Source organism: Solenopsis invicta, chromosome 16 (genome assembly GCF_016802725.1).
Source record: "Solenopsis invicta isolate M01_SB chromosome 16, UNIL_Sinv_3.0, whole genome shotgun sequence".
Classification (NCBI taxonomy): Eukaryota; Metazoa; Arthropoda; class Insecta; order Hymenoptera; family Formicidae; genus Solenopsis; species Solenopsis invicta.
In genome coordinates this window covers 17196751-17221156 of record NC_052679.1, presented here as the reverse complement: position 1 = coordinate 17221156, position 24406 = coordinate 17196751, and the positions used below count along the sequence as shown (strand labels likewise).

The following is a 24406-nucleotide window of genomic DNA, read 5'->3' as shown; positions in this document are numbered from 1 at the left end:
AATTTCACTCCTCGTCGCTTCTAATTGCGCTATAATTGCCGGTTGCTACGAAGTCACCGTCGCATTCAACTCGTTGCGCCGCGAAAATTATGGGCGCGGTGTTTTTTCTTCTCCCTCATCGTCGAACTTCGACCTCGCCAAACAAGGCACTTTGTAAAGACGAAAAGATAATAGGTCTCTACGTTTATAACTAAAGGCGCCCTGCAAGTAAAGGCTGAGGAATATTAAATATTGGAAACAGGAACTCGAATTTTAAAATTGCAATTTTTTCAATGGACACTGTGGAACAATGAGTTATGTTGTGTCTTGTACATGCGTTATATTTTATATGTTTTTATCTTTCGATTAACTTTAAGAAGTGATTAAAAACAATACTATTTTTTGTCTTAAAAATAATATTTTATAATATTATCTCTTAATACAATATTTAACGTTATAAAATTACAATTAATTAATATTTAAATTGGAACAATGGTTAATAAATGCTTAATTAGCTTTATTATAATCTATTTTACTGAAGAACAAAAATTGAAATATCTATGCAAATGTTGCTGTGAAATGTTCTTTGATATTTATTGGTTATAAAAAAAATTTAATCTTGATTATGAAATACACATCTCTGTAAAATATATCTCATTTTTCTTCATAATTGCTGGAAATAAAATTTTATCTCGCCGTATTTAAATAAAGATTTATTTCAGTGAAATAAATTTATATTCCATAAATTTTTAAGTGCTTATTTCTCGGCGTAGTTATTACTTTTAATCAATATGCTGGTCATAAGTCGTAAATTTGTAAGTCGAGATAGTCATGTCATAAGTAAAGGTACACCTGTTTATACGTAATGTAAGAAGTAGTGTAAAATGTTTCACATTTCTGCGAGAATTAATTATTTTTCTAAGTAACGCTCGGTTCCGCAATTCTCTCGTCTTAAAGTTTCCGCGAAGATATCCGCAAAATTTTGACGAGGTTTCGTATTTAACGACGATGAGCATGAGCAGGCAGATAAGTTCATCCATCGAGTGGGCTAACTTCGCTAATTTTCGGTGAACAAAGAGGGAAACTTGGAGCGAGATAAATGGAATAGCCGGGAAGTGGACCGGATTGTCGACGTTGCTTGCCGGAAATTTCAGGGCGGGTTCCGTGCCAGATGTCATTGCACCTGACAGCCGTGTTCGAATATAATTACGCCAATTTAATGAGCCAATCTTGCGAGACGGCAATCGGACTGACGTGCCGCGACGTGATACGTCGCTTGTCTCATCGCGCGAACTTGAGAGTCAGAAGAGCGTCGAGAAAAATTCTGTATCGCATAAGACTTATCGCTGTTTCTTCATGGCTAAAATATCTGGTAAAAAAGTGTATATAATAATCAATGTGACTGGAAAAAAGTTCTCACAGTTAAAGGTCATGACTCGTTATCTAGTTTTGTATTTTGCATGCGTGCAGAGCGATATATCTCTTCTTGAGTTTCACACAAATAATACCGCTTTGTTGAAAATAAATTATTTAAAATTAGAGATTAATTTTTGTTGTTTTATAAGAAACACGATACGGCAGGCCAATAACCTTTTCGGGAAAACTTTACAGGATGGATATCAGGTAACGCGGAAGCTGTCGAGGGTAAAGCAGAGGAAAAACGGGGCAAGAGTGGTTACACGGATTTTCACATTCTACAGAGAGAAAAATGAGAGAGAGAGAGAGAGAGAGAGACAGGCGGATGGTTTCACTTTACAGATTTACGCGCTTTTCTCGGATCATTTGAGTGCTGAGGCACTCGAGCGTCGGTAGTTAGCCTAACTACTATGTCTGACTACTTGGAAAATCTAAAGAACAAGCTGTCGAGTAGAGCTTTCATTACCTCCCGAGGATACTGAAAGACTCGGTTCAAAACAATAACGGATAGACGAATGATTTCCGCACTCCGGGGGAAATCGCATTTAATTCTTGAGAAAATTAGAGAAGTTACTTTTATCGCATAAACATTTATTTATTTTTAAAATAAACAGCAACGTCGATTTCTTTTGTAGACAAAGGCATTTAATTCTTTCTCAAGTTAATTATTTCTTTGTCGCCCTTAATGATCCGCTGGAACTGAATTTCTAATACTAATTGTAAGTGGAATAAATGGAGTCCCTGTTCTCACCGGTGTAGTATTAATAAATCTTTGACTACGACAGCCATACAGTCGAAACGAATAATAAGTTAAATTGCTTTTGATTAACTTTGCTCGGGATTTACGTGCACGTCCCGCATAAAGCTTGACACGTATTTGTCGCGGCACGTAAAATCTCCATCGCAAGAACTCGTTCGCTACGACCATCTAGGTCAGCGGATATAATTGCTTTTGTCTCTTCGAGTATTCGAGCGGCTGACGTTAATCCGGGGCGTACCCCCGCTGTGTGCCTGTCCACGACGTAATAAGACTTATTCCGGGCTCGACCGTGCATCCCTTTTTCATCAGCGAGGACGGTCGCAAAAAAATTCCGCCGTCTTCCCGCGACGTCTGGCCGCCAGAAGTTCCTCAAGCACGAACCCTGAATCCGAAATCAACCGCACCCGCAATCCCGGATCTCGAATGCGTGATGACGGATTATCGTTTCGTGTCATTGATCAGTCTGAGATAATATAATTTTAACAAATTCTACAACTTGCAGCATCCGTAGCATAGGATTTGTTTCGATATCATTTGGAATTATCGGAATGTTCACAAAACGTTAATATTAACATTGGATCAAGACACGGGGACAACTCGTAAACCTCTTAGCATTTTTGATATCATTAGAATCTTTTCATCCGTCAACGTTATACTTTATATCGTACACGTACCTTGGAGCTTTTTGTTAGATTCAAAAGGACACGGTGATGGATGGCTTATATCTCTCGCGTTGTCAACAACAGTGAGAGAAAAGGCGCACGTAGGAGTGGTTAATTAACAGGATGAGAAGTGGGTTTCTGTGTAGACGCGCTAGGCGGATGTGCGAATGCACGATGAAGAAACAGACTTTTCACGGACTGGGACGGGAAAAGTTGGTCGCGATGAAAAACGATGGGAAGAACGGCGACGTCTGCGGGGGTTGCTGCGTGGGGGTGCGAATCGCCTCGAGGCATTCCGGTTGTATCGGGAAATGGAATACGTGATAACTGAGCCTTTCCCGTTGACAGAGTACGAAAACGTAGCTGCGCACACATTGTCGCGTTTGAAGATGACACTCGCGGATAACGCGACGAAATCCAGAAATTCTTACGTCGATACACAATCAATTATAACGGTAAGAGAACTTACGCGTAGATATTGACAAGAACGTTAAAAATCGTACTATGTCAATCGAACGAGAAATAAAAAAAATTCTCCGATATTCGACTATTCGTTGTTTAAGGGATTAGAACTTTGAAATTTTTTATTTTTTAATTTTTTTTGCATTTTTTAAAAGTTGAGCTTTTAAAAATATAACTGATATATTAGATGAAAATAACGTTTTTTATATACGTACAAAAAGTAAAAGAGTAAAACTTTAAGATGTTGTTTTTCTCGAAATTAGTATTTTAACGTCCCTAAAATCTTTATTACTGGTAAAGCAATCTTCATCAAACTTGGTACACATATAAAGTATTTCTTTATCAAACAAACTACAACCAATATATGCAAAATTTTTTGTTATCAGCAAAAAATGGATTGTTTTCTTTTCGGTAAAATTTCAATTTTTTTCTTGAAAATTTTCAATAGTTTTTCTTTTCTGTAATTCATGAACGTAATCACATTTGTATTAAACGTACTTAATCTTTTTTATTTTTTTATTTTTTTTTGTTCAGATTAATGTCCAATTAAATCAATAAAGAAAGTGATAATTTTTTAATTTCTAGATCGGAATACTTCTTTAACGAGTGTTGCGACATAATTTTTATATGAGACCAACGCGAAGTAATCCACTTTCTTTCGAATAATAACTTTAAATTTATAAAACCAACACAAAATAATCCACTCTCTTTCGAATAACAACTTTAAATTTGGATTTATTATTTCAACGGTTTTGTAAGCAATAACTGCTCTTTAGTGATCCGTTTAACATTGATTCGCCGCAGAAATTCTTCGGGCTTCATTAATTCACGGTTCACCTTTCTTTCTACAATTGAACGCGAAAACTTTGAATCCACCGGAAGAAAGGGCGCTCTTCTATTCTCCGCACGTAAAAGACGGGATTCGCGATCCGCGCGAGGTAAGTTGTACCACAGTTATGAAAAAGTTCACCATCTCATTTGATTCAGCTCCGATTACGATTCTTCACACAATTAATTCATTTAATATTTTTTGTGCTATCTTCTTCTCGAGTGTCACACACCTTGTAGAGATTTTTAAGCCGTTCATCTTAAGGCCACTCTGTCGTGGTTGCACATCAATTGACGGAAATGGTGATCGCGAGTCTTTTCCACTCGCTTAACTCAAACAAAATTTCATTTTTCTTGGAATTATCGGTTGATGTAATAACCGCGATACAAAAAAAAAGAAAAATATAGAATCCATACGCGCTATCGATTCGACGTCCTGTTTGATTGTTCGTCCCTTCCAATCGCGGGTGAATAAAACTTTCTCTCGTCGAACTTTCAGCGGGCGAACGCGATCGCGGGATCGACGAGTTTTGTCTCGCGACGAGATACCGTTGACAGAAGGAAGTCCGCACTGGCCGGGGATTAAAGACCGTCACCGCCGTTTAATTTCCGCTCTATCAAAACATGCGGTGCCAAAGTGAACGAGGGAAGGGAGGGAGAAGGGAGAAGGGAGAGAGACAATCGTGGAATCATTAATGAGGCCTCCCATCCGAATATAACGAAAGTGCGGCTTTTGAATTGCAGATTTCTTCGCCGGTAGATCGTGAACGAACTGCGACGATCCCGGCTAAAGCCATCAGAGAAAAATGTCACGGACCGCCACGCGAGATTACAGACGCGGAACGATTTGTCAGATAGTTTTACGTTTCTGGCCGCGTGAAACGTTACTCCACTGAAAGATTTCGCCGTGATTGATCGCGCATCGAACCCGCAGTCCTTCCGAACAAAAATACTCTCTCTCTCTCTCTCTCTCTCTCTTGACGAAAGAAAAAAACTGTTTTATGCAATAATACGTTGTAAAATTTAAATTAACAGCCCGAGAGAAGATCAATCTGTGCGAATTCGTCTACGTTATGTCGCGTGTTTACGACGCTATCGTACGGAGCATCTAGCGCGCAATAAAAAAACACCAATGCCATCGGTAATGCACGGACGCTTCTTATCCCGATCTTGCCGTGCCATAAATAGTCGCGGTTGCATCGATTAATCGATTCAGGTTTTCTCTGGCCTCTCTCTCTCTCTTTCTCTCTTTCTTTGTCTATTTCACGGCGATAGAGCTTCCGAGTTCCAAGTTGTCCGGCTGGACGACGCGACTTCGCGCAGTTTTCATCACGGGGCGAAATTCTCTCGCGTCACGTCCTCGAGGCCACGAAGATGTCAAGGTTCACCTTCGCGAAGCATTAGGAGCTGCGCACAATAAATGAAACAGGAAACAGAGAATGAAGAACAGGGAACAATTGAATATGCCGAATAAGGAAAACGCAAATAAAATATATACATCAGTCATTTGATCGAGGGGATGATATCCCTTAGGGGACTACGTACAAAAAGAAAATTGGCCCTGTTGTCGCTTTCAATGAGACTCGCGGGCACATCGGCGGGATCATTGACGAGAGAAGGCCGCGAAAGAAATCGCTCCCGCACAAAGGATATTATTGACATGTGTTCGTAAGCTCGCTGGAAATTGCGACGGAGATGTGGGAGCGCAAGGGGTACCCTGTCTCTCGGTTCTTACGCGTAGGAAGAGCATCTGCATGGACAATATCGATGACCGATATCGATGAGCGCGCGGTTTCTCGAACGGTTTCTGAACGGTTTTCATCGTCGGAGAATAGCGACGATGAGAATAGCGAAGCGGAGAGCCGGAGTTGATGGAAAATGTTAGGAATTTAATTCAGCTTACATACGAATATCCATTTTATTCGGCACATCCGAAAAAGAGGAGAGGAAAAAAAAACGGAAAGAGGCGATATTCGTGCACGTAAAGCGCCCCGATCTATCGCGCGTACACGTGTATCACACAGGTATCGTTTTGTTTAACTTTAGTATTCATTGAAATTTCAACCGTGGAGAACGTGGTTCACGGCGCGGCGCGCATCGTGGATTTATGAGCAAGCGGGTCAAACCCCAACGCTCCAGATGATGCTAGGGTGAGAAAAGAGCTGGAAGAAACCACCGGCCACAAAGACGTTATTAATACGAGCTCGCAAGCGCAGCCATGTGATCCAACTGGAAATTACTCGGAGCCCCGACCTTCCCCATTCCGCATAGCACAGTCGCGTCTTCCAAATAAGTATCCAATGTCAAATCGTGTCTCATGACGAACTTAAAAATTATTAACGAAACTTGATCTCGTATTAATTTGCAGCTAGTGGCCCGCGCATTTTAAGTTAAACGTAACGAAATCCAGACGAAATAATAAAAGTACATTAAAATAGTCCTCACGAATGCGTTTCATACTATTGATATAGCGCGAGATGAAGAGAATTTGAGTAATGCATAGATTAAATTTACTTAAAACCACTTGAAAAAAATTATGTTTATATTAAAAAACGCATGACAAATAATAAAACAAAATATGAGATAATTAAATTTTTATCTAATAATCCAACAGTCTCATAAACTCAAAAGATAAAAGTATAAATTTAACTGGAAGGTAAAAAAAAATAATACGATTACTATTTACATGTTTATCGCCAAGGGCATTGTAAATTTTATCTCGTAAATATTTTTAAATCAAAATTACACGCACGATTTAGGTACAGGTATGATTTATCTAAGCAGGTTTCCTCCTGTTTAGCATTTCGATTTATAATTCACATGTTCTGTTTATGCTTGCACGTTTATTTGCATGAACAGCCAGCAATCTTCATGGAAGAGCGAATATCAAACGCAGATTGAAATGTTCTAACAGATTCGCGTGGCTGACATTTTAATTAATTAGACGTAGTAGAACGTATAGTCGTGTAGAGGGGGTCTCTCGGAATCAGAGATCTCGGTGGCTCGCAAAGGCCACGAGCGAGAACTACGGCTGCTCGATTGCCCAGTCGCGATTGCAGGTGCATTTTTATCTGGAGAATGACGGGGGTAATCTACGCTGACATTTCATGAGAACGCTTCATGAGAATTCTCTCAGCGCCGTTTTGACAAGTCATTCCGGTGCCCTCACGCACGGAACAAAGTCATTCGGAGAAAATATTGTCCGGCGTCTAAGCGTTTTATTCACGTCAAGTGAATCAAGCGCAAAATAATCTTTTGCGTTTTATCTAATTCCCCGTTCGTGCCGCGAGTATATCTGCAGGCGGGCGCGCGCTTGTTCGTTCCCTCGTGTAAGAAATTTTCGTAGATTCTCCGCGAGGTTCGATTTACAGTAAAAATATCATAAACGAGACTTCGAAGACTCAAGACACGATTTAGGGAGACGGCCGCTTCTATCAATATTTATACTGAAGCTTCCATGCATCGGTGGCTGCCCGAGATAAATCTGGAAGAAGTGAAGCGACCGAGAGCGATGCGCGCATCTTCTCCACACATTGACATCTCTTCCGCAAAATTACGCCGCATCGTGACCGCGTAGATTCGGAAAGATCATTCGTGTCGTCACGTCGACGACGACCGTAGAAGCAAACTCTTTTCTTTTTTCCCACCACGTCGCGACGCGAAGTTCGACACGTAAGAAATCAAATGAAGCCGGCGGATCGTTAACATTCACGGGCGAACACGGCTCGTAAATCATTTTGACAAATGCGCGAATCACCGACGATAAATCGCGCGGGGGGAATTTTTAATCCGCGAAACGAGCGGAAGAAAGGATTAGGCGGCGGATACGCGGAATACACGGGCGGAAGGAAGAGGCGCGAAGAAAATGGAGTTTCCCGAAGTGGGAATAGCCCCCGGCCGAAAATGAGTTTTCGGAGCAGTGTGATACGCGAGGGGTGGATATCATATGAGTCATATGATATTATATTCGTTATCCGTTGTTTTTTTCCCCTCCCGTCACGCCTCTCACTTCCGTTGCTGAATAAGAGCTTCGGGGAGAAATAACGCTCGTATACATCGAATACACTTTTGTGTTTTAATTATCTGTATTATTTATAAGTTGCATTAATTTATGAATAAATCACAAAATTATATGAAATATATATTATGTAAATTTTCTCTGCTGAATATTCTCGAGCCGCAACCCACGCGAGTTCAATCCCGGAGAAAAAAAGCGATACTCATCAAAATCCACTTATATATACATATCTATATGTGTCCAAAATAGCAGGCGGAAATTAATTCTGCAAATGAATCTCGCGGGATTGATAAATAAACAAACGTTAAACGCTCGCAGCCGCGCGACGCGCGCAATATGCAGCCGAGGCAACGTACAACTAACGATGCCGCTTGATCGAATTATTACGTGAGTCACGCAACATTCTACGCTTCGCGCAAGACAGAAAACCAATATAAAATGAACGTCAAACAGACCAAGTTGACGGTGGCGCGGTAGAAATTAACTTACAAGAATTTGCGGCACGAAAGACGAGGAACGTCGTAACTTATTGCGCCCCCGCGGGCTCTAAATTAAGGCTTTATCCTTCACGAAGTGCATGTACGCTTTTGCGAAGCTTATTCACCTATAATCACCAGTAAATATGCTGGCGCGCGTTGTTCACTTGACACTGGCATCACGAAAATATCAAATTTTTCAGCAAACATGACGTGCACTAACGCTTATGCCTAATTAAAGTTAAATCATTGCATTAGGCCTATGGGACACCGGAGTCGCTTGTCATACGGGATTGGTTGTCAAAAGGCTCAAGATAAAACAAGTTTTGGAAAAAGTATGAGAAATTTATAAATTGCGCTAATTTAAAAAGAAATATGTATTTCTTTGAAACACATCAGAATCGGTGGCAACTGACTGTTAATTTTAATCTCTTTGAATCGATACATCTTGAACAGTTGTTTGAAGATTGTGTTTACGAAAATATTTTATACAATTATTTATTTTTCTTCTTTTTTTCGTAGAAATTATGGTACAAAAACTATGGCACTAAAAAGGAAGATGGATAGAGGTAAAGCTTTACCTGATATTAATTTTAAAGCTGTTGAAGCAGTGAAATTACATAACTTATCTATTCAACAAGTCGCTTTAAAATTTAATATAAATTAACGTCATTACGGTAAGAAAACTCTACGTGACAATCAACCTCGAGCACTCTGCTAATTGTCAAATTTTCACAGCTTTATTTAAAATTAAATAACTTCTTTGTACGATGATATATCAGAGTAATATTTTATTATTAGCATAATAATATTTTATAATTACTAAAAGAGTAATATTTCTTCTTTAATACTTGAGGGATAATAAAGGTGTATTACAATGCGTATAATGTTTAAGAATTTTCCATTCAGTTTTCTCTGAAAGTTACTATTCAAGAACTATGACAACCGACTCCGGTCTCTCCTAGTAAGCGTCTGTTCATGCTCATAAATATTTATATTTAGAAAAAATTTATAAAAGTGTTTTTTCGATTTTCACGCCAAAGTTCCGCCAATAAAATTCAATTGGAGTTTAACGTGGCAAGTATTAGTGGCAAACTTCTATCTTAAAATACTCAAAGGTTTCTATTTCGAGTCTTAATGTATTTGAAATCATTAGAGTTGAATGCAGTAGAAGCTATTAGGCGCTTAATGGACAATTAGCGCCCGAGGTTTACAGTCTCAGATAGGTATCCTATTGTCAGAAGCCGAGAGACCGCGAAACGAGAAATAAGCCCTATTGAGAGAAACTCGTGCCTTTAATCTGAAAATCTGTTGTGCGACGTCAGGAAGCGACGGTGGGTGCCATTATTTTCCAATTTTACGCCACTTCGACGTGCAAAACAGCGTCTTACGGTGTTGACAAGTAGGACGACGGCGTTGTTGTGGGTAAAAATGGGCTGCCCCGGGAGAAGACGCGACAACAAAAAGATCGCGCCGTGTGGTACCGCGACGACGGCGAGAAGTATCTGAAATTCTCGTCCGGAAGTTTTATCAAGTTTTCGACCTGATGGAAGTGGGTTCGCGGGCCGGGTGGCGGAGTGCCGGGGCGAAGCCGGGGCGATGTGATCGAGGTTGAGAAGGGTCGCCACGGAGAATGCAGCTCTTTCATCGCAAACTCTCTCTCCCTTCGAACGCATCGCGGGCTCCGCCATGCCTTCGTTACGTGCGCTGCGAGCAACGCGATGAATTATTGTCGTCCACCTTCTGCGCGACTCCCGGATCTCCTATCGCTAAGGGGTCACGTCCCGGGATATCTCTGCAATAATTTCGCGGAGTCTCAAGATATTACGTGTCATTGTAAATAGCTTTTGCATTTGAGATAAGAGGGACGAATGAAAGTCAAATGCCAAGAGTCCGGAGAATGTTAGATTTATCTTAAAATTTAAATTTCTCGGTGATACACTTCTCTCATTACGCTTTACATCGTAAATATCTAATCTTCTCGCCATTTATGCTATTTGTACCGTGAAAGAAATGCCAAGTTCCTAACATTTAATTTCCTTAATGTACTACTCTTGATTTATTACGCTTTGTAAGGGGTTGTAGGACTCTAGTAAATGGAAAAGTGGGGTATTTTTCAACACCTTGTAAAACTTTTATTCAAATAGATAGATAAATAATGCGCTTCTGCTTTGAAATTATGTATTTTTATTAAAAAAATGAGAAATTAAAATTAAAAAAATATATAAATGAAACCAATAAATAATAATATTTGTTTAGAATACATATTTTTAAAGCAGAAATTATTTGGTTATTTAAATAAATGTACATATACCTACATAATAGCTACGATTCAATCTCGTAATAAATTAAACTTTAAACAATTGTCATTTTTTAATCATAAAATTTTATTTTTTGCATATATTTGAATTTAAAAATGCGTTTTCCGAAAAATTTCTTTCATTTTTTAATTTAAAAAAGCATTAAAAATTGGAAAAAGCCTCCATGATTCAATACTGAAAGTTTTTAAAAATGTTGCTTTCAAATTTCAAATTGATTGGATAAATCATATTTTCAATTATCGTTACCGCTTCGAAAAATGATGTTTTGAGAAAAATGCAAAATTTAACATCACTCTCAATTTTGCATCTTACTTTTTCAAATATACACATTTTCAAAACAGAAACACATAATATATTTTTTTAAACAATTTATCTTTTTAAACAAAAGTTTTACATACTATTAAAAAATACAATCTTATTTTTTTAGTTAGAGTCCTATAATTCCTTAAATGTACTCTCAATGTTCTTTTGATTTACATATTGTATTTCAATTACTATTACATTTGACATTATTAGCGTCGTAAAGAAAAGCGGACAGCTGACTACGAACTGTTACGTTTTTATAAAATCGATATATTTTAAATCAGAGCTGCTAAAGTTCTTTTCAAGATTCTCTAAACTAAATCAAAGTGTGTTCAACACTCTTGCGATCGCTATCACTGAGACATTGGCAAAATATGACTCATTATCCAAGCATTACTAGATTTAACTGCAGGATATTAAAGACTCATTAAGCGGCATATGGCCACGAAAGGGACAGCTCGAGAGAGAGAGAGAGGGGGGGGGAGAGAAAAGGAGGGGGATGATGGGATAAAAGGTGCGAAAACGGCAAACGTAGAGGTTGAAAGCTTTATCAGGACTTTCGTAGCGCGTACGCACATCGGAGTCTCGGAGCTCGTGAGCACCAAAATTAAACGGAAATTACTTTACGCTAATAGGTCAGTATCGAACCACCACCGTGACGTAAAGCTGAAACTACGTGCTTGATTTTCCAGTTTCGTCTATTTAGCCGTTCCGCTTGCGGGAAAACGTCTTCAAATCGTTCCGAGAGTTGGGAGAAATTTAATCGCGGGCTCGTTCCGGCGCAGTACGATCGCGCTTCCAACGTAATGTAAGTTATTTCATCAACAGCTGCTGTGCTGTTTGGTTAAGAGGATTTTAAAGAACGCCACTCTGAGGTAAATGCAAAACAAGTGAGAAAAGTTCGCCTTTTGATATTTTTCGTATCCGTGAGTGGTATGCTCTCGGTATATACATTTGGCATTACTCTAAAAGATGTACTTAAAAAATTCACAACTGGAGAGGTCCGCGTGCGGAGAGCGGTATTGTGAGGAACACACTCTATGACAGCGGTCTACATTTGAACTAGGTCGCGGGCGTTCCAGTCGGAATTGAACTCTTCGTCTCGATGCATTACTTCCGGCTTGCCGTGAAGTTTTAAGCCATGTACACGATTTGTCGATACGTCAGCGCGAGCTGTACTTTTTAACGCGCGGTTGATCTTTCATACGAAATATTTGCCGCAGCAGCGGCTACAAAAATTAATATAAGTTGAGAAATTTTAAGTAACAACTGATTTTTTATTTTATTATATTTCATAAATATAGCAATTTCTAATGCGCCTATTGGAAAACTAAATATTCTACAGGCTCACGTACAATATACGTATAATAATATAATTGTGACGTATATTGAAAAAATAATGAGGCTAAAAATAAAGCATTACGTCTCTTCAATGAACTTATTATTGATTACATGAATTTTTTAATTACACCAGCCTTGACCAGCTTTTCAAAATTACCAGATAATTTACTGTCATTTTCATTTCTAGATATATGAAAAGATAATGCTGATATTATCTTTTGATTTATTTTTTACAACAAAGATACTACCACATGGCCGTTAAATTAGCCGATTACTATTATAAGCTCGCTATGCCGGGGCTATATGGATACAGGTTCTTACGTCATCAACAATCGACGACGTCACCGACAGGATTACAATAGCAAACACGTACGATGAGAGAATGCATATATAACCACGATCGAACCTGTTATTCTACGTGAGCCAACAAAGTGTCACGAAAATAGATGTCGATATATGAATATCGAGGGCTTGACAAACTCATGATTATGGAAGACCTTTGGAAGCGCCGGGCCTTTCCCATCCGCCAAATAGTCAAGCTAAATTTATACTCGCCAACCTGGATAAGCTCATCTAAATGCTTCCCTAAAAGCCATCACGTTTTCGCTCACTCTGTGTACGGAAAATGACTGCGTTTCTAACTCGCGAATGGAAAGACTAAAGGAACATTCCATCACGCAAACTGTCGCCTCTCCCTCTTTTCGCATTCGCTTGACTTCCACGATCTTCGAGTCGATTCGAAACTGATACATCGTTTTGCGTTGTGCACGGTGACATTGTGCATTTGTAGACACAGCCCAGTTTCGCAATTTATTTATTTCTTCTATTAACAAGAGAGTATTCCGCGAGATTGACGCTGCTTCTTTTGAGTTGCTTGAAGTGAAGAAGAAGAAGAAGAAGAAGAAGAAGGATAGCTCGCTTTTTCAGATAAACGGCAGCAGCCGTGCAAGCTGAGCGAGCGTTTGTTTGGTGAACGGAAGTGACGGCAATTTATTATTCGATGCTCAAGAGAACGAGCGATGGAAATGCCGGGAGACATCTTCTCCCAAGTAAATTCCATGCATCAGTAGTCAAGTCTACATTTCTCCCATTTAGACTGTTTGCATTCACGGACAGATAACTGACTTATCGCGGCTAAATTATGATGCAACTTCGAGACTCGCGGCGATGATAAGTCATGTCGTCGACTGTCCGATAGCCAACCGCCGGATAGTAGCTATGCATGGCGATGATGTTCTAATTTCACCGAACAGTGGTCCGATTTCTCTCGCCAACGACGAGGGTGACATTCCAGTTGCCGGAGGATTAACGGCCGTCACAGATCCGACACGTCGCGGTTCAACCGTTGATCTTCTTCGGGAAGAGGTCGGAGGATTCGCGGTTGGATTCTATCGGTTAGAACTCTGCGAGTCGTAAAACGCAAATAGCTTCGAGAGATGGAAGGACACGATGGCGCTCGCCAGTTAAAGTCAAATCTACGAGGTAATGCGGAGCGGACACTTTAGGAGGGAAAAGTGCTTGTCCACGTCGGGAAAACATCGTAAAGGGTAAAAGAAAGTGAAAAACAATCTGCGTTTATTTCGAATGGTGATCTCGGTGGACGCGTCGCATTACCGATTTTCCCTTTCCTGTTTTTCCTTCGGCGACGTCGATACTGATGAACGAGTGATTGTAGAGCTGACGTTCTTGAAAATAAGAGGCCGGTACGTACAAAGCGCCGTGAACATAAAGGAATTGTAAGAATTATGAGGAAGAAAAAAAGAAGGCTACAAACATTAACAGAGGAATGCCTTCAACAAGGAGACAGCTGCTTCTTCTCCTTTGTCTTCGCTTTCGCTGCATCTGGAGACATCCGACGAGATGGTGTTAGTAACGGTGTTAACGTTTACAACAGGAAACAACGTTTCATCCGGCCGCTCACGTTGTATACAAAGAGTTTAATAAATGTGGATACAATACGAGTCGATATTTATTACTCGTCAAGTCGAGAATATATTTCTTTAGTGATCTCAAACGATATAACGTCCAATAAACTGTCAGTTTTATCGGCCTCAAGAATGATACGCTCGGTTAAAAACGTTATTTCCTCGAAATTGGAATTTCAACGCGGCACGGTAATCGTTCAAGGCCGACCTTGAAATCGTTATCGAACGGATGGACGCGAGGATAGCGCGGAGGATGCATGGACCATGAGGAATCACGACGCGCGCGATATGCAACGGCAATGAGTCAGATTATGCAGCTGCTTACTGCTCGGACCCGATAAGGGTAATGTATAGCGTGATAGGCATTAACGTAAATCGCTATAAATTATAATTTCATGACTTCCGCGATTAATTCTCGACGTAGGAGAAACGTCGTGGACATCGCGATATCGGAGCATGCGAGTGAGGCTGGTCACAGTCGAAATTTCGGCCCATAAGTCAAGGCCTGTCGTCTTACAAATTGGAATTGTCGTCAACGTAGGTTTTTTTCTTTCTCACCTTTTTATTATTTTTTACCTGGTTTTTTATCGTACCGACTTTCGATGCATCGTGTGCCTTCTTGTAGGAATTAACAAGGTCGATAATTGTGCGCGATAGCGGCACAAAGAAAACGGGTCGTGGCATTTCGGTCAAACGTATTTTTCCCGACCCATTTTTTTTTCCAAGGCTCATATTTTTGACTTCGAGATAAACGCGAATGTCCGCGTGGACATTTCGATTGCTTGCAACGATGTGCGCGATACCGAAGGGAGCGACAAAGTTTCCAAAGGCGCGCAATGGTAAACATCGCGAATGAAACCCCAGCCCACATCGACATTTTATCAGATACAAACGTATCCCAGTTTTGTCGTGTTTATCTGTATGTATATGCGCCGCCTTTCTGGTACTCGAAAAAGCTGCACGCTCGATCGAGCGCGTATTCGAGATCTATCGGCGGCTATGTAATAACACAGAAAGGATTCGAGCGACTCACGGACGAAAAATAGCTATATTGATATTCAACTGCTTCATCCCGGGGAAGGGCGAGAAAGTACTGGTGCGAATTATCCTATCTGAATACAAAACTCAGAGGAAATAAACAATTGCTACGGCGGGATGAGTGCCTCCCAGGACGGCGATTGCGAGCGCCGGGGAGGATTAGGATCAGATTTACCCGGGTCCCTTTGTAATCCCTCAACACACAGACGGGACTCGTTCGCGCAAAGTAATAAAGCGGCAGTTGCGCATCTTGTGTACTTACGGCGCCATATCGCGTTACTATTCTCAATGAATAGGGAACTCCAAGATGACACTACGTTCGGATTACCAGCTTCCAGGGACAAGAGGTTCGAGCGCGCGCGAGAAAGAGAGAGAGAGTGCAGCGACTCCATATTCATCGCTCTATTAAATGATGTGCAAAAACGAATCTCCATTACGTAATTGCTTCCATGGGAAGAAGAGTCTCGATTCGTCCAGACGTGATTAACAGCCCGACTGTCTTACGCAATCGGTTACATTTCTTCCTGATTATGTAATCTCAAAATACGATTAACTTAAAGAGACCTTCTTGACCGATCAGGAAATTAGACGAGTTATCTAAATCATAGCTAACTTCAATTAATTTTCTTCATCGCGATATAATAATCTTAACGTTGCGTCGTGTCCGTCAGTCGGAGTCATAAAATCCAGAAAATTTTCAATTTGTGATATCGCGCGCCTCTTCATTAAATATTCTGCGTGTAAACGCATTGTGATCCACGCTGACCTTTATCAGGCGCGAAGAAATTACAACGCAGCATTTTGTGAGATCCAACTTTCCTCGCACTGCGATCCAGCGGCGTAATTATGTTGACCTTTGGGATAGATTTTACAGCTGGATCTCACATGCCGCAAGCAGATGTAATACTTCGGAAAAGTCAATTCATCAGCAAGATTACACTATTACTGTGGAATTGGGCCGCTAGATACCGGATACATATACATACATACATACATACATACATACATACATACATACGCACATATATATATATATATATATGTATGTGTGTGTGTATGTATGTATATATGTATGTATGTATATAAGCGTTGAACGTCCTTCTCGAAATGCCAATTTCATGGGGCGGAGAGAAGGGAAAGTGGCCTATAATTCGCCGTGCGCAAAACACCCATCGATATGCATGTAACTAGATGTATGCATAATCGTCCGGTACGAAGCGGATCGACGACAAGGGAACGTGAGAATTATGTATTCGAATATATCTGTGTCAAGGAACATAAACCCATTTCGAAATAGTCCTTACATTTCTGCAGCAGCTCGAAAAATACCATTGACCATTTATCGGAAATATTTTTACAAACATGCTAACCTTCTCATCGCGTCATTCTCTCGACTGACAGGCAGCTTCACCTATTTTTCGCGATTGCTGAGGTGTAAAACAAATTTCGTAGTCCGATGCGAGAACATTTATGTAAAAACTTCTTATACCCGGATTATATAAAAACTTTTGTGCCTTACATTATGTAATAACCAAACGTATCTACATGGCACAGTTTATCTTCCGCTCACAAATGGCATCATCGCAATTCGATTCGCGTTCTCCATCCATGGCGTATCACTTACGTGGGGCAGTCGAAAATTTAATTAACCGCGATCTCCGGCGTTCAATCGTGCGTTGATTTCGTTAAAGCGCGAATATTTCACGGAATAATATCGGTCGTTATCGAGGAAGCCGAAATGCCGATAAGTGATCAATCCGTTCTCTGGATTCCTCTTCTTTTTTTTAACAAATCGTCGCCATTCTTCTTTAAAAATGTTATGTAACGAGAAACCGTGTAACCCCCGACTCTTTTAACTCACAACTATTCAAGTGAACAGAATTGTTCAATGAAATTATATTTATTATTGTTAAACAGAAAACGTGTTTTGCTTGTGTTATTAACTAAAACAATTTTAATTATTTATTGGAAATTTATTAAGAAAAGAGGAGAAAAAGCTCTTAATTGTATTGAAGGCAACTGAATTTATTCATGAGACAGTCCGCCTAATATTTTTATATCTTTCCTGGTAATTAATGCTTCCCAAAGAGTCGTTCTATCAATCTCTTTATTGCGTCAGCGCAATACTGCACTTCCATAAAAAAAACGTAATTTTGTAACAAGTAATTAAATGTGTCACGTTGAGTGTAACTATTTTCGATGAACAAAATGTATGTGTGCGTGATACATGTAAATTACAATACATAAAACCGCGTTAATTGTATAATATATTTACCGGCACTTAATTAATCAATCTTGACGGTTCTGCGAAATGGCGACTACGACTAATTGCTATTGACATGACGCGCAATATTTTTTTTAACTTTATCGAGTAATTAACAGTTGTAACGATAATTGCGCGAGATATAAACTCTCAAGATGTTACTCTCGAGAATATTTTCGTTTATATTGCTTATAAACTCACTCCGTAAAACTGATGGGTACACGTTGCAAAATTGTTGGTCATTAGTTAAGACATCAATGACCTGTGTCGGCAATTCGAGGGGAGATAAAACTAACTCCTTATGGCGTTTCCTGCTGTGGGTATCTAATCCCATGTACATCACGATCCCTAAAGAGATTTTCCAAGCAGAACTAAAGGTCATCACGACATCAAAATGACGTCAAAATAATTGCAAAAGATTATTAATACCCTTCTTCATACTTTCCGATAGCTACATCTTCCAGATAAAGATATTCGTCAATTAGCTAAAAATTTGTTTTCTTTTTTTTTACCAAAAATTTTGGTTACGTGTCTAACGGATAGCTATTCTTCATGCTACTAACTTTCGACACAAAATGTACTAGACTTTTAATAAAAACCACAATATTCTCTGAGAGATATCTTATAGATAAAGTTATCTGGAGGTGAAAAAAATTGGACAAGGTCACTTTTTAATCAATCACGATTCACTTTAATGTCATTTTGATGTTATTGAGACTCATTGCGCTGCTTAAGTTTCGGCACGCAATTTCGGACAAACTTTCGAGTACATCTTCCCCACCCCAGATCTCGTAAACGTAGGTGTAACACGTTTTCAAATCTACACATTATTCCAACCGCGCATTATTTTGATGTAACGTAGATTCGCGGAACTCTTCGTCGAGATGAATTTCTCCCTGACAATACCTCTTGTTTGAAAACGCTTCGATTTGACTCTGAGGCAGAACACTCACCGATACAGACGACGAGCGCCACGGCGAGAATCGGCGGGAAAGCCCTCGAGGACGAAAGCATGCTGTGGCCGGAATCTCAGCGAGAATGGGTCGAGGGATAAGCACGCACGGCGGAGACGGAGAGTCACTCAGTCGCTTTGCAGCGTCCACGCGGGACCGGAGGTCGAACTGAGGGTGCCAACCGGAAGGGGCGGGACCCGAAAGACGGTGACCCGCGCGAAAAACGGAGAACGAAAGGAAAAAGGCACTGCGTGCACCGCGACCCGCGCTCCTCGATCACTGGTAACCCCCACGAATACGTGGTCCACACCCTCGACTAACACCGAGGATCGATCTCGATCCCCCACCGGGTGCGGATCTGGGACACGAACAATTTTCCTTTTCTTCTTCTTCTTCTTTCAGGATATTCCTTAACAATGTTACCTTCGCGAGTGATCGACGCGGCACATTTGCGCTTACTTTTCCTTTGTTTTTCGCCCCCCGCGCTCTCGTACATATACCCCCCGCGCGATTAATCGTCAGAGAGCGTTCGCGGGTGGTACCCCAATTCGGTGGGTGAGGGCAGGTGGGGTGGCTTTTTACAGGGAGGCGCGTCCTACCACCGTACGTCTGTTGCGGCGCCAACGTCGAACTGACTTTCTCTACGTTACGGCCGCTCTGCAGCAGTGGCGGCGCGCCGTTCCGCGCCGGACCGCGTCGTCGCGCGGGTATATCCCGCGTCACGTGTGCGCCGTGGGCGTGCTCCGGATGCAGCGGGCCGCTGACGCCGAGCCGTGCGCGAGGAAACCGAAAGACGCGCCCGCGGGCCTCCGGCGAAACTGAGCAACGTTCAGGGAGCCAGCCCGATGCGATGCACGATCCGTTTTTTCTTTCTTTTTTTTTTTTTATTACAGGAATTTACATCAAGGAGAACGATGCATCATTCTTTATTTATCGATGTTTAATTTCTAAAACATTAGAATCTGTCAGTGTAGGGGAATCTTGTAGTACCGGACGTGATAAGCTTTTTTTGCTGTAATTTTTAAATGGTTCAGAATAATTGATTTTCATTAAATGCAATGTTACTCTAAAACATCCTTTATTGGGCTAGAGAATCTGCAGTTAAAAATATCCGCGAAAATGTAAGTTATTTAGAAAAATAAAAATGTTTAATTTTCATAAAATTTAGAAACCGTCTTTTAATGCCGGACAAATTTGTTTTTAATAAAATTTTTCAAACTTAAAATCTGCTGACAATTAAAATTACAGTAAATACTTGAACTATTAAACTATATATCAATGTCATTTTTGCAATGTAAAAATACATAAAAGAGAAAGAGGAAGAAAAAAGGAATTAAAATTGAAAAATAAGTAAAAACATTCGACATCGTTACGAAAATATGGCTCTCATGTATGTATTCTTTACTACACAAACAGAAATAGAAGTTCCCCAACTATGTTGCATAAAGGGAGATACAATGATGTTGCACAAAGGGAGATAGCAGACATGGCAGTAATCTGCTGCTATCTAGTGTTAAAAGCAATTGTCTGATACTGTAAGATGTCCGGTGTTGTAAGATTCTTCCCTACAACTTGGGTATCTCTGAGTTTGGAAACACCACCCAAGTGCCCCTTATGCATCCTTGTTCACCAAATAATCCAAATAATCCAAAAGAACAGGGATAAAATGACTACATGAAGTCACTCAGATTGTGCTTTTGAACTTGTCGTGGTGCAAGATCTCTTTCGCGTAAAAGCGCGATTTGTGTTTATTTCAACTTATAACGGTTCGTACTGTAAAGAGATGTACTGTAAAGATGTACTGTAATACTGTAAAGAGATGAAGTGTTTAATTTTGTTTTATTTTTTTGTACCAAATTGTTTTATTTTTTCAGTAATCAATGAAAGCGTGAGTCTCACCGAAGAAATCCTACTAATAACGAAAATCAACTTTTCGAGACAGACGCGATTTAAACTTCAGCGGTAATGCTTTGTATTTATTGGTCAGACTTTAATTCAAGAAGCTGGAAACATTAAATGCGGTATATGCGGTTCAATTTAACTTCGTACTTATAATAACTTTGTTTTATGATAACTTTGAAGCTTAACTTTCTTTCTTTTTTATCTCTTCAAAATAGAAATATTAAGTAAGAAAAATATTATTTGAAAGAGATTTATAAGAGAAAATAATATAAAATAACTTTTTTTTTTAAATTCACTCTCTCTCTCTCTCTCTCTCTCTCTCTCTCGCTTTCTCTCGATTTCTATCTCAATTTAAAAAACAGCGACCTCGAAACTCGGACTAGTTTTAGTGAAAAAAATAAAAATAAATGATTTGCATTAGAACTGTCAAAACGTAAAAGCCTAAAAATTTAGAAATCAGAGAATGTATATCTTTCAACAAAGAAATTCCTATCAATCAAATAATAAAAGTTTAACATTGTAGTGATCTATATCTGCTATGATATTCTGCTACGATTTATCAAAATAATGATCACCATTGCTTGCTCTGGAACAAAAATTATCCATTTCAATGAAACGATTCTTTGTTACTTTTGTGGCGACAATAACAATTAAAATTTGCAATTGTTATGTAATTAAAAAATTTATTTATTAAGGTACAATAAACAGTTCTTAATTAAGAGAAACATTCATTTCGCAGAAAAGAAATCTTCAACATTCATTTCTGTTTTCAAAGAAAACTGTAAAGACGTAAGAGATTTTTACTCGTTCAAAATAACACATACATGAATATTATGATGTGAAATGAAGAAAAACGTCGGTGGAGGGAAAAAACCAGGAAACGACTTTTTGGCTAAATTATATATTGTCTTCAGTGCGAGAGGACGTTTCGTCCGCTGTCCTTCGACGAAGCTGTAAATGCGTTTCGTGTTCTCCATCACGCACTGCAGCGCGTACGCCGGTTTACATATCGAGTTATTGCAGTATGTATTCGCGCCATAGTTATCAGGGGAGTGTATACAATGTGTGCGCGTGCATATAATGCGGCAGCAACATAGTGCCATGTGGCATCAATCATAGGATTTCCTGCAGGTGAAAGGCCAGTCAGTTCCCACTGGGCGAATTCACACCCCTTCCCCCTTCTCTCCCTCTCCTTTACCTCTCGCCTGTTGTTTTCCAGATTCGATCATTCCTATCAAAATTTTGGCAGGTTTTGGGTCTTGAAAAAAATGGAAATAGAAAATGGCAGGTATAACGGAAATAACAAGAAGGAGAAATTGAATTTTTATTCAGATACGGTATATATTTGTGGGAGAAGAATAAAAAATTTTTAATAAGAGAACATTTATGATTTATTAAAAATCGTGGAAAGTTTATATAAATAAAATGTTGTGCCCCTCCGCCAAGAAATTATTCTATTAAATCTTATTATTAATGATGGAGAGAGATTAGCTTCTTTTAGGCTGTAAAAATATGTTTAAACAATGGATGTATATAATTTTTATAATATTATACATTATTTATGTACGCAGAAAATAAAATGCAAAAATGCAAATGTTTGTGTCACCTTTGACATAATGTTATTTTAATTGCACGCACAAAATGTATAATTTTTATTGTAAAAAATATATTACTGTTTTATTAATATCGTTTTACTAAATATTTTTTATTTTCTAAAATTCTACGGGCGATTTAGCTTATCTCCTAGTTACCTCTCTAAAACTGCGAAACTAAAACAGCAATAAAGGCTAGTTCTCCCTTAATTACTAATTAATATTAACTGCAGTGGGCGACGGTTAACGACGCACTCTGCATCCGTGGATAAAATGCAAAATAGGCAATGAACAAGGATATATGAACTCCAACTGAAAAATATGAAAGAGAATGCTTTCTATTTTTAAGTAATTTATTTAACTCTAAAATAATTACTTAGTTTCTTCTTATTAAATAATTACCTGCTCTATAATTTATTTTAAATCATTTATATAAAATACTCAATGTTTTTTTTAAATAAAGAAAAATAAAAACAATGGATACGGATTCTCGATCAGTAACAAAAATTACTGTACTCTATTTTCTCATTATATTTTCTCATTAAACACCTCGGATAACTCGAATTAATGCAATAATGCAATATTTTTACATAAAGTTGCCAGAAGCAATGCTAAGTAATGCTATTTTTAAACGAGATTTAAAAAAAATACTTTTTGGGATTTTATAATAGCATATTTTATATGTACGTTAAGTATTGCAAGAGATGAAAACATGTCATCTTTAATACGCGAAACGCGCCCTGAATATGTGTCGTGCAATAATTTCTCCGTAATTTCGCACCTACGTGAGATAATTACATATAGAGTAGATGTAAATGAAAAAGAAATATTCATACATAACGCGGAGTTATGGAGAAATAGTAATTTAAAAAAGCTAAAAATAGTTTTCAGAAATTAAAAAAAATTATGAATCAAATTAAAGATTTAAAAAGAAATTGATTTTTTTTATTTTTTAACTTGCCATCTCTTCTTAAATCCTTATTTTAGTGTACTGTATATAAAATTTTTTGTGTGCATGATGTAACGGGAATTAAATTCTGTGAATATATACGTATATTCACAGAATTTAATACATGATGAAATTAAAGCACTTTTCACGGTTTTTAAGCTTCATATTGTTCTGCGAAATATTTACATGTTTAATACGCAGTAAAATTGTTGGTACGTTATTTAGCTCGTAAATGGATATTTGATGCAGCCGAGCAACATATATAAACGATCTCACATCCGTTCAAAAGAACAACATGCGCTTTTTACTTTGTGAGTCATGATGTTACTTCATCGGAATATTAAGTCTCTAATATCTAGCGGAAGGCGATCAATGAAAGAGGCTCAACATATCACAATTCGACAATGATTCGATAACGAATCATTGTCCAACATCTACTATTCATGACACTGTATGTGTCATAAAAAAAAAATTAAATCTTAAATAAAAAGAATATTTTATTGTTAATAAATAAAAAAGCAAAGCACACTTGATCCCATACAACATACCGCAGAAAAACATTGCAAAATATTGCTGCAAAAGCAATGCAGTAATGACAAAATGTCCGCTTCAGAAATATTGATACGTAATATTGCAGTAACATTGCAGCAACACATATAATATTGTATTAACGCTGCTGCAACATTACGTATCAACATTTCTGAAGCCAACATTTTATCGTTACTGCAATATTGCTAAAATATTATAGCAATATTTGGCAATGCTTTTGTTATTCTGTACTGTAGGAGATTGCAGAAGACTTTTTAATGATGCTTGTATTTTACTTTAAAAAATGCAAACGACAATCATTGTATTTATTGTAAATTAATTTTATTATCATCGTACATCTGCTATTTACAAATATCACACAAAGTTAGAAATAAAAAAATAAATTAACGATGTCATTAATCGAGTCTGACTACTTGCAAGTAAGAGACTTGAAGTTGATGGCAGCACAGTCTTGATCTTCAGCAACCAGCTTACTGTCGCAGCAGACCAAACAGACTCCCTCTGTCGGCTTCGGCTGTGCTACCGACAGAGGCGGTGAAGATCAATGACTACATAAAAGATGAAAGGCGGCACGCCGACATTTACAGGTTTCGTAGCAGCTCGGTATAAGTGACGACACCTAGGTCCACCTGCTCAACAATTGTCACAATATTATTAGAAAATTCAAGG

The 24406-nt window shown here is 38.8% G+C and overlaps 1 protein-coding gene across 1 annotated transcript in view; it reads right to left on the bottom strand.

Annotated features, from left to right (window-relative positions):
- Positions 1-19429, bottom strand: part of LOC105203073 — a 78500-nt gene extending 59071 nt beyond the window's left edge. Inside the window, exon 1 of the mRNA XM_011171827.3 lies at positions 18746-19429. Within this exon, the coding sequence (XP_011170129.1) occupies positions 18746-18806 (61 nt within the window). The 5' untranslated portion in view covers positions 18807-19429. The remainder of the gene's footprint in view (positions 1-18745) is intronic.
- Between the last annotated feature and the right edge of the window lie 4977 nt (positions 19430-24406).